The sequence below is a fragment of the Stegastes partitus genome, unplaced genomic scaffold (assembly GCF_000690725.1).
Source record: "Stegastes partitus isolate 25-593 unplaced genomic scaffold, Stegastes_partitus-1.0.2 Scaffold4, whole genome shotgun sequence".
Lineage (NCBI taxonomy): Eukaryota > Metazoa > Chordata > Actinopteri > Pomacentridae > Stegastes > Stegastes partitus.
This window is the reverse complement of record NW_007577735.1, coordinates 1,394,580-1,407,262: the sequence shown is the minus strand read 5'-3', so window position 1 is coordinate 1,407,262 and position 12,683 is coordinate 1,394,580. Positions and strand designations below refer to the sequence as shown.

At 41.2% G+C, this 12,683-nt stretch overlaps 1 protein-coding gene across 1 annotated transcript in view; it reads left to right on the top strand.

The window, feature by feature from the left end:
- The first annotated feature begins 2,249 nt into the window (after nucleotides 1–2,249).
- camta1a (calmodulin binding transcription activator 1a) overlaps nucleotides 2,250–12,683 on the top strand; it is a 282,405-nt gene continuing 271,971 nt past the window's right edge. Inside the window, exons 1-2 of the mRNA XM_008278556.1 lie at nucleotides 2,250–2,274; nucleotides 5,553–5,654. Of these exons, the coding sequence (XP_008276778.1) occupies nucleotides 2,250–2,274; nucleotides 5,553–5,654 (127 nt within the window). The remainder of the gene's footprint in view (nucleotides 2,275–5,552; nucleotides 5,655–12,683) is intronic.

The window sequence follows — 12,683 nt, the reverse complement described above, 5'->3', positions numbered from 1 at the left end:
CAGCCTCCTAAAGGCACTCCTTAAGTGCCCTGGTTGACTCGAATAAGCACAGTGATCGGTAATTAGGTTGCCTATAGCCATATGCATGCTAATGTCAAGGCTGTAATGATAGAAGTTGAGAACCTCGATTGCAAAGCGAACTGATAACTTGTTTATTGCTGCGTGTGGCTGTAAAAGCCTTTGGATTCTTTGAAACTGTTTACATCAGCCCACCCCACAAGAGGTGGGATCTCCCAGAAACCCCTGCAGCCACAATCAGTTAGACAAGTTTATAAGAGAGAAATATTTATATATATATATTGTGCAGGTTCTCAAATGCAAACTGACATCTGGATACTTAACTGACAGACTGTCCAAACGGTTGTATCATATGTCTCAAATGTTACATTATTAGTTTTTATTAGGCTATGTGTCGAAAACCAACACTCAGTATATTAAATACAGAGGAAACTGAAACAAAACATTTAAAAAAAATTGAAGCTCAGCCAACTCAACCTTATTAGGGATTAAGTAAAACAACCTGTTTTTTTTTTTTCTGCAGATGGATCTCCAATCGTAAGATTAGATTAGATTCAACTTTATTATCATTGAACAGAGTACAAATATTATGATAAGGAATGACAATTAAGCATGTAACCAGAAGTGCAAAAGCAGCTGTAAAGATCATTATATGCATATGAGTGTTATGACCACACGAAGTATATTAATATAATAGTAGATAACAGTATAAAGATGGATGTACAGGTAGGGTTAAACAGTATATACAGTATGGATAGTATGAGATATATGCAGTGTACATAGCACAGAAAGTATGAACAGTATAAGACAAGTTGTTGTATGAAACAAAGATGGACGCTTATTTTAGATTAAAAAAAGAAGAAAAAAAAGACTATGAACAGTTAATTCAGCATAACATTGAACTAGTTTTGTGTGGACGACCGTGTCAAACAACTTCCCAAAATGTCACAATCTAATTCGTTTTAATGAAAGCTAAAATATGCAGCCAACCTGCTAAACATTAAGTTTTTTTTTTTCTCTCTCCCCCTCTTTAATATAATATAATGTAAGAAGGCGTCACCATCCTTTAACATAAGCGTCACGCAGGACCGGCAGCGCCTCTGAGCTGTTTTAAATTCACTGTAGGAGAAAAAAAAAAAAAAAAAAAAACGCGGCTGGTGGTGCCAAGGTGAGGGGAGATGTGTTGTTTTTCATCCCGGAGCCTCTCTGTCAGTCACCGCCTCACAGCCAATGGTAAGTTCGCCTCGGTCGGACCGACTCGCCGCTTGCTCCTCCGGTCCCTCCTCGTGCTGTCCTCGCCGTGCACGCGCGTGGTACCCACGGTCGTGAGGAGGAGGAGGATGTTGCGCGTGAAGGGGAAATGGCTGCCGAAAACAAGCCGGAAGGTAAGAGAAATATAATGGGATTAATTTACTAGTATGACCGCGGTGTGGTTTTTCGGAACAGCCGCAACTCCGTGCGCAGACGACACACGCGTGGAGAAATTTTCGCTAGAAAACGGCGCCGCTATTTTCCTCCGAATAGGCAGCTAAAACGTGGAGACATCACCTAGCCAGCTAATATTAGCTTGCATTCTAGCCAGCTACTATTCCCATCGTAGCCCACATTTTAAAGCACGCCACGGGGACAAATAGTCAGCGTGGTAAAAGTACCGCGTTTGGCGCTTATTGTGCTCAGGGTCCTTGTCAAACGACGAGCAATTCAAGTTGTTAACAACAAGGCTAAGTTAATGACAACATGTCATTGGCATCGACTAACTTCTTCCCTTATTACCCAGCTTTAAAAGCGGCTCGCTCGTGTTAGTTTATGTGTCACTACGGCTCGCTCCTTCAGCCGCTTATTTGCAGCTTGTTTTGACGGCATAATAATGATTAAGAGATGTCTGTTGTAAAATGTACAAGTCTAGTTTTTTTTTCTTNAGAAGGCGTCACCATCCTTTAACATAAGCGTCACGCAGGACCGGCAGCGCCTCTGAGCTGTTTTAAATTCACTGTAGGAGAAAAAAAAAAAAAAAAAAAAACGCGGCTGGTGGTGCCAAGGTGAGGGGAGATGTGTTGTTTTTCATCCCGGAGCCTCTCTGTCAGTCACCGCCTCACAGCCAATGGTAAGTTCGCCTCGGTCGGACCGACTCGCCGCTTGCTCCTCCGGTCCCTCCTCGTGCTGTCCTCGCCGTGCACGCGCGTGGTACCCACGGTCGTGAGGAGGAGGAGGATGTTGCGCGTGAAGGGGAAATGGCTGCCGAAAACAAGCCGGAAGGTAAGAGAAATATAATGGGATTAATTTACTAGTATGACCGCGGTGTGGTTTTTCGGAACAGCCGCAACTCCGTGCGCAGACGACACACGCGTGGAGAAATTTTCGCTAGAAAACGGCGCCGCTATTTTCCTCCGAATAGGCAGCTAAAACGTGGAGACATCACCTAGCCAGCTAATATTAGCTTGCATTCTAGCCAGCTACTATTCCCATCGTAGCCCACATTTTAAAGCACGCCACGGGGACAAATAGTCAGCGTGGTAAAAGTACCGCGTTTGGCGCTTATTGTGCTCAGGGTCCTTGTCAAACGACGAGCAATTCAAGTTGTTAACAACAAGGCTAAGTTAATGACAACATGTCATTGGCATCGACTAACTTCTTCCCTTATTACCCAGCTTTAAAAGCGGCTCGCTCGTGTTAGTTTATGTGTCACTACGGCTCGCTCCTTCAGCCGCTTATTTGCAGCTTGTTTTGACGGCATAATAATGATTAAGAGATGTCTGTTGTAAAATGTACAAGTCTAGTTTTTTTTTCTTGGCAGCTCTCCACTGTCAAAGATATTTGATGTAGACTGGAGTGAGTTACATATTTACAATCTCAGTTTGACAAAGATTAAATTTGCGTATGCTGAAATTGGGTTTTATTAAACACCCTGGAAAAAAACCCCCAAAACTTCAACCTGGAAATCTTATCTGCATGTTAAATTGCATTTTATTGTTTATGTTTATTCAAATATTTCTGCTATGGTCAATTTTTGCTATATTCGTAACTGATTAACTTTTTAAATATGATTATAAGTGAGTGTAGTGATAGGTCATAATTGCAGTATGTTCTCTGTACTTGTGGTATTTTACATTTATTGATTTATATTGACCCTTTGCATGCAGCAATAGAGTTATGCCAGACTTTAAAAAGTGGCTGCATAAATTGAACAAGAGGAGAGAGAGAGAGAGAGAGAGAGAGAGAGAGAAAAAAAAAAGATTTCTACATAAATCGTTTGGTCCAGCTGTTTCTAAGCTGCTCTTAATGTTTTGTTGCGGGCTTCAAAATGAAACAGACCTCTGTCAGACTTTGGTGTCTGTAAACTCAAATTCTTTTTGATGTAGAATTACTGTAATGTTTCAAATTGTCTCTTTCCATATGAGGGGAAATGATAAAACACTGGGATTTCAGTTGTTTGGATGTCAGTGTGCCAACCACTAAACCGAGTCCCACCAGGGGGTGTTATTGAGCTACAGAAGCACACTTCACACGGGCTCCGTCTGTGGCTATGACAAAAAAATGAAGACATCTGGTTTTGTGATAGTAATGACTTCACTGTGGTGTATAGTCCTAATGCATTCATCTACATGGCTGAAGTTAACAAATAGGCTGTAGTTGATAATCGCGATGCCTCTCCAAGCCCAGGGAGCTCTCGCTTGAAAACCCTGACTTGAAAGTCCCATTGCTGAGCCGGTCAAGTTATTTTCAGTGTTCCTGTGAGGCCGGTCAGTGGAAAAAAGGAGGAGGAGCAGGAAGGGGAGCGTAGAGAGAGAGAGGGAGAGTGCTTCATACCTTTATGTAAATGCGATGTCGTCTCATGCAAACCTGGTCCTTAACGCTTTTTACACAGAGCTGTCGTAAATCTTTACTCCTGCACCCAGTTTTTTTTTTGGGCTGTTCATTAATGTCGAACATGTTTTTTTTTTTTTTTTAAAGTGGATATGACAGTTACAGTTTTTCCCATGACATGTTCCTGATGTGCGCTTGCCACTGAGAGAATTTGAACAGTGTTTCCTTAACCTTTTTGTCCTTGTGGGATGCGGGCAGTGCTGATCGCTCTTAGTTGTTTGGCAGGTCTTATGATGGCCCATAACAACTGAGGGTTGCATCTTGTGTTAAACCCAGGGGCCATGACCCGGTCTCACTCTGTGGTGTAATGTTTACATCCTGGGGTATTTCTCTCCAGCCTAACTGATTGTCCAGGCCCTTGGGGGTATTTTTTTTTCCTTCACACTCATAAAAAGCTCTGTGTGTCCGTTACTTTAAGTACAAGGCCTGGAGGGCACTGAAAGGACAGGCTTGATATGTCTAATACTGACACTGCTCTGGATAAAAACTACAGCCAGTGGTGTTAGGAATCTACTAGAGCGGAGTGTCATACAAATATTTCTGTACAAGAGCCAAGTGTGAGAAATGAAACAAGATTTGTAAAGGAAACTCTGTGCTGAAGTTAAATATTGATGCGTTTATCCTCTGAAGTTGAATCTTGATACTGTCAGTTTTTTGTAGACCTCGGACAACTGTGTAGCGCATTTACACTAATTCAAAATCAGATGAATGCAAATCCGATGACGACGGCATAGTTTGCCAATAAAGCTCGCACAGGTGTGTAAAACTTCCCTAATGTACGGATAACGCAGTTGCAACTTTGGAGATGAAATAAACAATCAATAAATTTCGCTTTTAAAAATGTAGTGAATTAGGTCGGTCGTGTCTGCCATGCAAGAAGTAATTTTTCTCTTTTATTTTCGAGCGAGTGCAGTTTAAAAAGTTTTATGATGTTATCATTTCACTCAAAGTTCAGGGTGAAGCGGCAGCAAAACATCAAGTAAGCACGCAGTCAGCCATTAACTTACAAAAGTGCTTGTGCAGCATTGGTATAAATATTTCTCTGCTGTTTTGTAAAGAAGGATGAATTTAACCTCCTCATGATGTCGGACGATTTTGCTTCCCCCTAGTTTTGTGTTGAATCAGGCGCTACGTTTTTTAATTTTTTTTTCCCCCCAGCCTTTTAATTGAATCAGTGAAGTATGGATGGATGGGACGCAGGTCCAGTCTGTGGTTGCTGAGACGTATCACTCCTAATGCCTGCATGTAATAGATCTTTACTGACTGCTTTTGCACCGACTCCACTGATTGATTGTATTGGTTCATCCAGTTTACCATTGATATAATAAGAAGTGTTACTGACCCGTATCAAACCGAGCCAGAGCTACAGTGACCCCTATTACTGGCCATTTTTTCTTGAAGGGACAAAAATATTCAGTTTGTGGGGAACTTTTCTGTTTTAAATAGACAACAGACAAATTCAATGTGATTTATTAGCTTTATTATATTAAAATGTTAATATTATTCCCGTCGTATTTTGCCCAACAGCTCTTGTGTGTTTAAATGTGTCTCAACATTCTGTATAGTTTCTGTTGATGTTGCTTGCATGGGGAGATTTGTTTAGCTATCACAGGCTGGGAGAATGCTTCTTTTCCTCGATTTTTCTCTACTTTTCTCTTTGCCTCCTGAAGGACTGAAGAAAGTACGTAATCCGGATCGAATGTACAGATCAGCAGTGTGTTATGCTGGCCATGGTCCACCTAAGAGTATCAGTGATGACACAGAGACGAACAGTAAGAGTCAGTTATTAATACTGCATTGCTGCTCCAAGAGGCCACTAGCTGGCCACTCTATTATTCATTCATCAATTCATTTATTTACTTCTTGATTTCATCCGTCCCCATGCCCCCCCCCCCTCCTTCTTTTATTCTCCTCCAACACAACACCTCCTCCGGCTGCTCTGTTGATTGAAGTGTCTGCTTTACGGGATCACGCTGTCAATAGCTGAAGTGTTGTCGTTAACTAAGAGTGATTGTTTCAGGTTGAGGCCAGGGGATCAGGACCTGAGCAGACCCTCAGAGAGAAAGCTTACACTTTGAGCCATCAATTATGGCCCTGTACTCGCCTTTTCTCGGCTTTTCTTAAACCTGCATTTGATGGAGGGGGATCAATTCAAGTTAACAATTAGGAGTTTAAAATGTTGCAAAATTAAAGTGACCAAAAATATTTATGCTCAAAAATATTAACATCCTTTGATTTTTTTGATATTTCCCTCTGCCTCCTTTTCATTACATTTGTAGAACTGTAGACCAGGGGCAAAGAACAAAGACAAGCCAGCATCATAGCCGAGGTTTTTATGACTTGTAAAAACCAGCTTCTGTGGGAATTGCTTCAGTGCACTTACAAGTCTGAGCGCAAGCGCTATTTTCTGTCACAACCAAAACAAATCAGTCAGAAATATAGGCCAAAGTCTTGACTTTATTTGCCGTGATTTTCCCTTCTTTCCTCTTTAGAGAATGTGTCTGAATTTTAGCCTCTGTCTTTATCCATTGAAAAAACTGTCCCCAGTAATGCAGATTGTTTCTCAGCAGAAAGGAGCCCCCTTCATTGTTAATGAATACACCAGTCTCTTCACTGCTGGAAGACTCTGTTGATCCAGACTAGAGACTGGATAATTAAGTGTGCTCATGTATTGTCATTTCTAAATAGAGAGTCTGAAATCACCCCCATCCCCTCGTTAGACTTCTTCTCTTGATATTTGTCGCTGGTCTCTTTTTGGGATTTTTTTTTTAACAGAGAATGTTTTGAGTGATTTAAAGGCAGGGGTGTGCTCGTGCAGAGCTATGAAACAGGGACTGTAACAGGGACATTGTTGATAGACTTTTGCGTTACCCCTTCATGTGTGACAGCTGTGACTGACAATACGTTTTGCCAGTGTTGCTATTTTCCCTCATGTTATTGCATGGTATTACAGTATCCTGTACCCATGTCAGACACCCTGTTTAATGCTTTCAGCCTGGAGCCTTTTTCTGCCTACCAGGACACAGTGTAGCAGAATACAAAAGCTCAAACAGGCAGGTAAACCATTGATCTGAGTAATCGTCTGAGTAATTGTGGGAGTAGTTATGATACAGAAAGAAGGCCTTTGTTTGTGTGCATGTGTAAGCAAGAGAGAGAAAGTGAAAGAGAACAAGAGCAGGAGAGAGGGAGTGAGAGAGAGACCTCACCTCTGCTCTCCTTGAGATGGGATTTTTATGGATGGGTGAGTTTGGTGAGGGCTGAGAACACATAAAGAGTCATTTTCAGTTTGTTGCAGGCAGTTAACCGTGTGTGCATGTTTGTTGAACTTCCAGTAATAGGCCTAGGCTTTTTTTTTTTTTTTTTTGTTTAGCCGTTTGACTTTTTGACAGTCTTTCCTTATTACGCTATATTGCACTATACTATTATAACCACACAGAGCCGCAGCGTGTCCGGCACAATACCATTGAGAGAACGTAAACAGTGTAATTGTAAACAATGAAAGCTGCCATACTGCACATGTCGCATCCTATCTTCTTGTAGCGCAGTTGCATAAGAAATGGCGTCCAGTGAGATTCAGTGTAATTCAAATCTTTCACTGGCATGCGGACTCTTTCTGTCTTTCCCAGTGGGGGGAAAAAAACACCTTTTGCGTCTTTTACGACAGCTGTTGTGTGCACTGCGGGTCAAGCCCTCGTGCTGGATGCTATCGCTAGAAGACATGTAATGTTCTCTTTGTTTTAGTTTTCTGGTAACATAGCAGCACACTGGTGAAGTTCACGAGGACTTTTCTTTCTTTTGCTTGTGGGCGGCTGGTAATTTCACTGTATGTAAGATTGCTATCGAACAGGCTACGGGCCAAATGATAAAGATAATTGGTTTCCCAGTCCTACGCTAACACATGGCTATTTTAAGTCTGTGTCTGCATACCCCTCTCTTTGTCCCCATCAAGAGCCATCAGGCTGCAGGGAGACCAGCCCCTGGACGAAAGGCGTCGTTGTCATTACTGCCGGAGAAATTTGACACTGCTTAAATTGTCCTGTGTTGTTGTAAAGCTCAGCTCAAGAACTCCCACAGGTACCACACTATAGAGTTTGGTATAATCAAATGTTCTGTTCCAGTCTTCCGTGTAAAGTCAGTCAATATAAATATTGAAGATCTGTGCAAATTAAATAGTGATTTTTGTAACGTTTTGCAACATTTCAAGCCTCTTAAAATGAATGATTTTAAACTGTCACAGAGTAAAAAGGGGAAATTTGGTTGTTTTTTATTGTATGTTTAAAACTGCATCAAGTAAATTTTTAATTAGTGGTTAATAATTCCTTTTAGAATTAATTATACCTTGCCTTCGAGCGTGTTAAAGAAGCCTGGAAGCCGTGACATTTGGCCACAGATAGTTTGTGATGTTAGCAAGAATTTGGGAGATTAGCTGAAAAAGGAGGAAAGTGTCCTAATCTGAAGGCTACTGAAGGCAATATCCCATCACTGTAAATGCCATGGCCGTAGCCTCCTGCAGGTTAAACCCCCATCGTTACCTTTCCTCCTCATTCTTTCATGTCTCACAACCGGATTGATTGCTTTTAGTTGACAGCATGTCATCAGTTGAGCACTTCCCCGTGGCTGTCTTGGGTTCTTCCCTGCTTCACATTTGACCACGTGTTTTTGTCTAGATGCTTTTTTTTTTTCTCTTCTGCCTGCACCTTGTTACTGCTTTGTCCTTGTTTACGCATTGTCTGAACTTTAGGTCCACTCTGTCATTGGACTGGTTTGACACCTGGCCTCCTATAGATCTGGCTGTTATACGTACTGCATGACACATAATACACACTCCAGTTTTAGACTGCCACATGTCTCATCATGTCTATGCATTTTAATAAATTATATTTTTCACACATACCGTTGTGCATGCTCTACAAACTGCATGTAAGTAGACTGTGTAATGTTTTTCTTTGCATGGTATGAATTAAAAGGCATTTATGTCTTATATTCCTTCCTCCCTGTCTATTATAATAGGTTTATGCTTTTATGTTTTCGGTGTGCATGCATGTTTTTTGTACACACTGAAAGATGATGACTTTTCTTTTTTTTTTTTAATATTTCTTTCAAATCCTCTGCTATTGTTGCAAATACAATGATTCAGATAATAAGAGTTTTTGCAATTCTTACTCTCTCCGTATAAGCGAATGTGACTAGAATATCTGCTGCTGCCTCAAAAGTAAGCTACAGGAACAAATATTGGCAGTTGCGAGGGGGTATAACACATGAAAGCATCACTAGGTGAATGCTACTTATTTGACCTTAAACAGCACTTAGTGGTACACAGTTACTTTCAGTTTAAAATTAGTCATCATATTAGGAAATATGCAAGCCAATCTTGGGAGGACGTTTTAATGATTAGCTGTCATTAGTGTAGAATTTGATTTCAAAGAAAGAGCCCCTTTTCAAAGGTTGCAAGGTTATTTGTTTTCAACGTACCGTTTCTAGCTTTTTGCTTGGATAAAGTTTACTTTTTATCAGATTCATATTTTTGTCCCTGGTAACTTGACATTTTATCACACAGCTGATGAAATATGTCTGAGCTAAGTTCATTTGGCTAACTGAGCAAATTTTTTTAGCTAAACTCTTAAGGGCATTTTTGGTCCAGCCCAGTGGATGGCTGTCTTCCAACATAATGATAACAGACATTGCCATAGGCCTAATTCAGTTTCACAGCACATCATACTGGACAGAGATGAGAGCCAAATGTTTATCCACAGGACTGTTTGTTCCTCTGTGATTCTCCTCCCACGTGTTTTAGGTATATAGCTACAGAAAGAGCAGGTACTGTTACACGTCTCCTCACATCCATAAGCCATATTAGCCACTGAGCTGTTGTGGAAAATGTTTGCATTCAAACAGTTACTTTGGATATGCACCGCCAGCAGCGATTTGTTGAATGATCTATAGCCAAAACATTAGCTTGCAATTTCTCCACAATGTGGGCACAGATTAAAAAGAAAAACTGTCACTCCCAGAGCGCTCTGAGACAGAGACGGAAGAGAGAAGGTTTTGCGTTCAGGGCTCAGATATTGATTAAAGATTTGTTTTTGTCAGCCTTTCCAGTCTCATGACCCTCGCTCTCATCTCTAGGGTGGGGCTGGAGCAAGCTAGCATGACAGATACCCTTAAATTCGGCCCAAGTGTTTGCTTAGCAGCCAGGATCAGTGATAATCCAAACATCAGCACAGAGAAATATATATCTTTATAATCATTCGGCAGAGGGTGATGTGAATTATGAAGTGGCGTACACAGGCTGCCACCGCTCAGCGCACACATGGCCTGTGATGGCAACATGAAAGCTGCAGACCTCTAGTCTCCGTATTGAAAAGAGTTCCTCTCCCTGTTTAGCCTTTTGTATGTGAGCTCGCTCATCAAGACCTAGAATGTAATTGGCTCCAGTGTGCCAGCTCAGCTCAGCACATCCTCTCATGTAACAAGCTCTGGTATCAGCCTGTCTTGCACTTTAGTGTTTTACAACCAAATAGTAGTTTTCTGTGTATCCCTCTCTTGGCTAATGTACAAGTAGTCATTAAGCCTGCAGTTTAGACTCCAAAATAAATATTAAACCTTGCAGGAGGGTCCACGGGAAATGCAAAGAAGCAGAGTCCTTTTCAGACTTTGATCAGCTTCTGGTTAAAAACAAAAACCAAAAAAAAATCTACATTTACATTTTCAAAGCCACTTTTTGGTGGGTAATTTGTTGTTTATGCACTGATCAAATCAGACAATTTGATTAGGAAGAGCTTGTCGGTGTTCTATAAACTTATTCCAACTTTGGCATCCAAGCTATTCCCCTTGGGGCTGCATTTAGCTGATGCACAAACTACAGTATATGTGGATTTCCATTCCACAGTGGACAGATCTTTAATTAGTAGGCAACACTTTGCTGGAACGCTCACAGTTCCTCATTGACACTGGTGGAAATGCCCCCATGGACGGAACCGAAGACGTACAGTAGCTCAAATATTATTAGAGTGGATAAATAGCAGCCGAATGAACAAAACAGTTTAGAGTTATGAGAGTGCACCGCTGTAGAAAGGAAACCTCAGTTATGTTGAGTTCACTTTGTGCGCTTTGAGAGGCTTGTAAGAAACGTTCTAGTGTAAAAACAAGGCCCCCTTTCAAGTTAGACAAGGACTCAGATTAGAGAAGGCCACTGAACATCTGAAGAAGTGCCACATCTAAAGCACATGGTTTATTTAACAGCAAAAAGCACAGCACACTTTTTGAAACATGACAGTAGTTAGCCTGAAATACAGTCATCCATATCTGAGATAGATAAAACCTTGAACACAGTGGCTTTCTGTATAATCTGATGGTAAGTTACTGTAAGGCCTCTACTGTTTATAGACCTTGTGTTAATAACACTGAACACCTTGTTTCTCTGCACAGTTTCCTGATAATTTAGCAGCGAAAGTAAACACGACACCAGCCTGTCTCGACTAAATAATGATGATCTCACGTACATATCAAATAAATGCAACACCAGTACTTTGTCCATTACACTGGCGCTGCCGACTTCAGGACATCCGACTTAGTGTGGACGTTGTGAAATCTTACAGCAGAGGTGTACCGTTAAAATTCAGATATCATGATTTTTATATTTCATGACTTGGCTCGTGGTTTGCTGTTAGATATTTGTTTGCAAATCCCTTGCCATCAATGACTGTCTGAAATCCATGATCCATAGACATCAACAGATACTTGGCATGTTCCCTGGCCTCGGTCTGCCAGGCCTGTACCGCAGCCATGCTCATTTCTTGCTTGTTTTGGGGGCTTTTTGCCTTCAGTCTGGTCTTCAGCAAGTGAAACACATGCTCAGTTGGACTGAGGTCAGCTGACTGACTTGGCCAGTCAGGAACATTGCACAGACTATCAAATACTGAAAGTCAGCACTTTAAACCCACAGTTTTTGCTTGATATCAGATGCAGGGTGTGAGAGAGAATATTCTGAGTGCACTGTGTGTCTAGTCCATGGATTTAAAATAATAAACGACACAGAAAGTGAACCAATGTAGACATTTAGAAACTAAAAGTGCTCAATAGAATATTGTATACTATGCCACAACTGTAAAAACAGCACCTGAATGTACACTAATCTCTTATGGCAGTTGAGTCTTTTCACCTTCACTATGTTTATATGTGCATTAGTAATCTAATCATTCTCCGGTTTTGGTTGTAACCTGATTTAAGAAGCATCCATGTAAGGTTAAAGGATTAAGAGAAACCCAGTTAACACCTTGTTAGTCCTACAGGGTTTACATAGGTTGCTTTATTGCCTGAGGGTTGTTAGCTGACAAATACAAGACTGGCATTTCAAAGTAAAATGCAGTTATGTTGCAAGTTGTGTCACCTTTTATTGTGCACAGCGTACTGAACTGAGACGTATTTTGCATAATTCAGCGGACCGTGGCAGAGAGTTGTCGAGCCAAAAAGTACTTTGCACAAAAACATGTTGTGCAAAGACCGGTGTAAGTTTAAGGTTATGAAATGATTAAAACCGCGTAAGAGATTTCATTACATTCGTCAAGACCCTCTTTGTTGTGCTCATCCCAAATATTTTAGCCTGCTGGCAGATCGAGTAGACACATCCTCCTACGGTAGATTTCTATCTCAGCTCCCTCGGTGAGAAAATCCTCAACATACTTGAGACTGGTGTTGATGGTGTCATAGGAGGGTGTGCCAGAGGGTAGCATTAAATCCTGAATAATCTGTGCACAGACAGACTTGCCATATGTATTTGCTGTTACTGCTGTCTGTCAGTC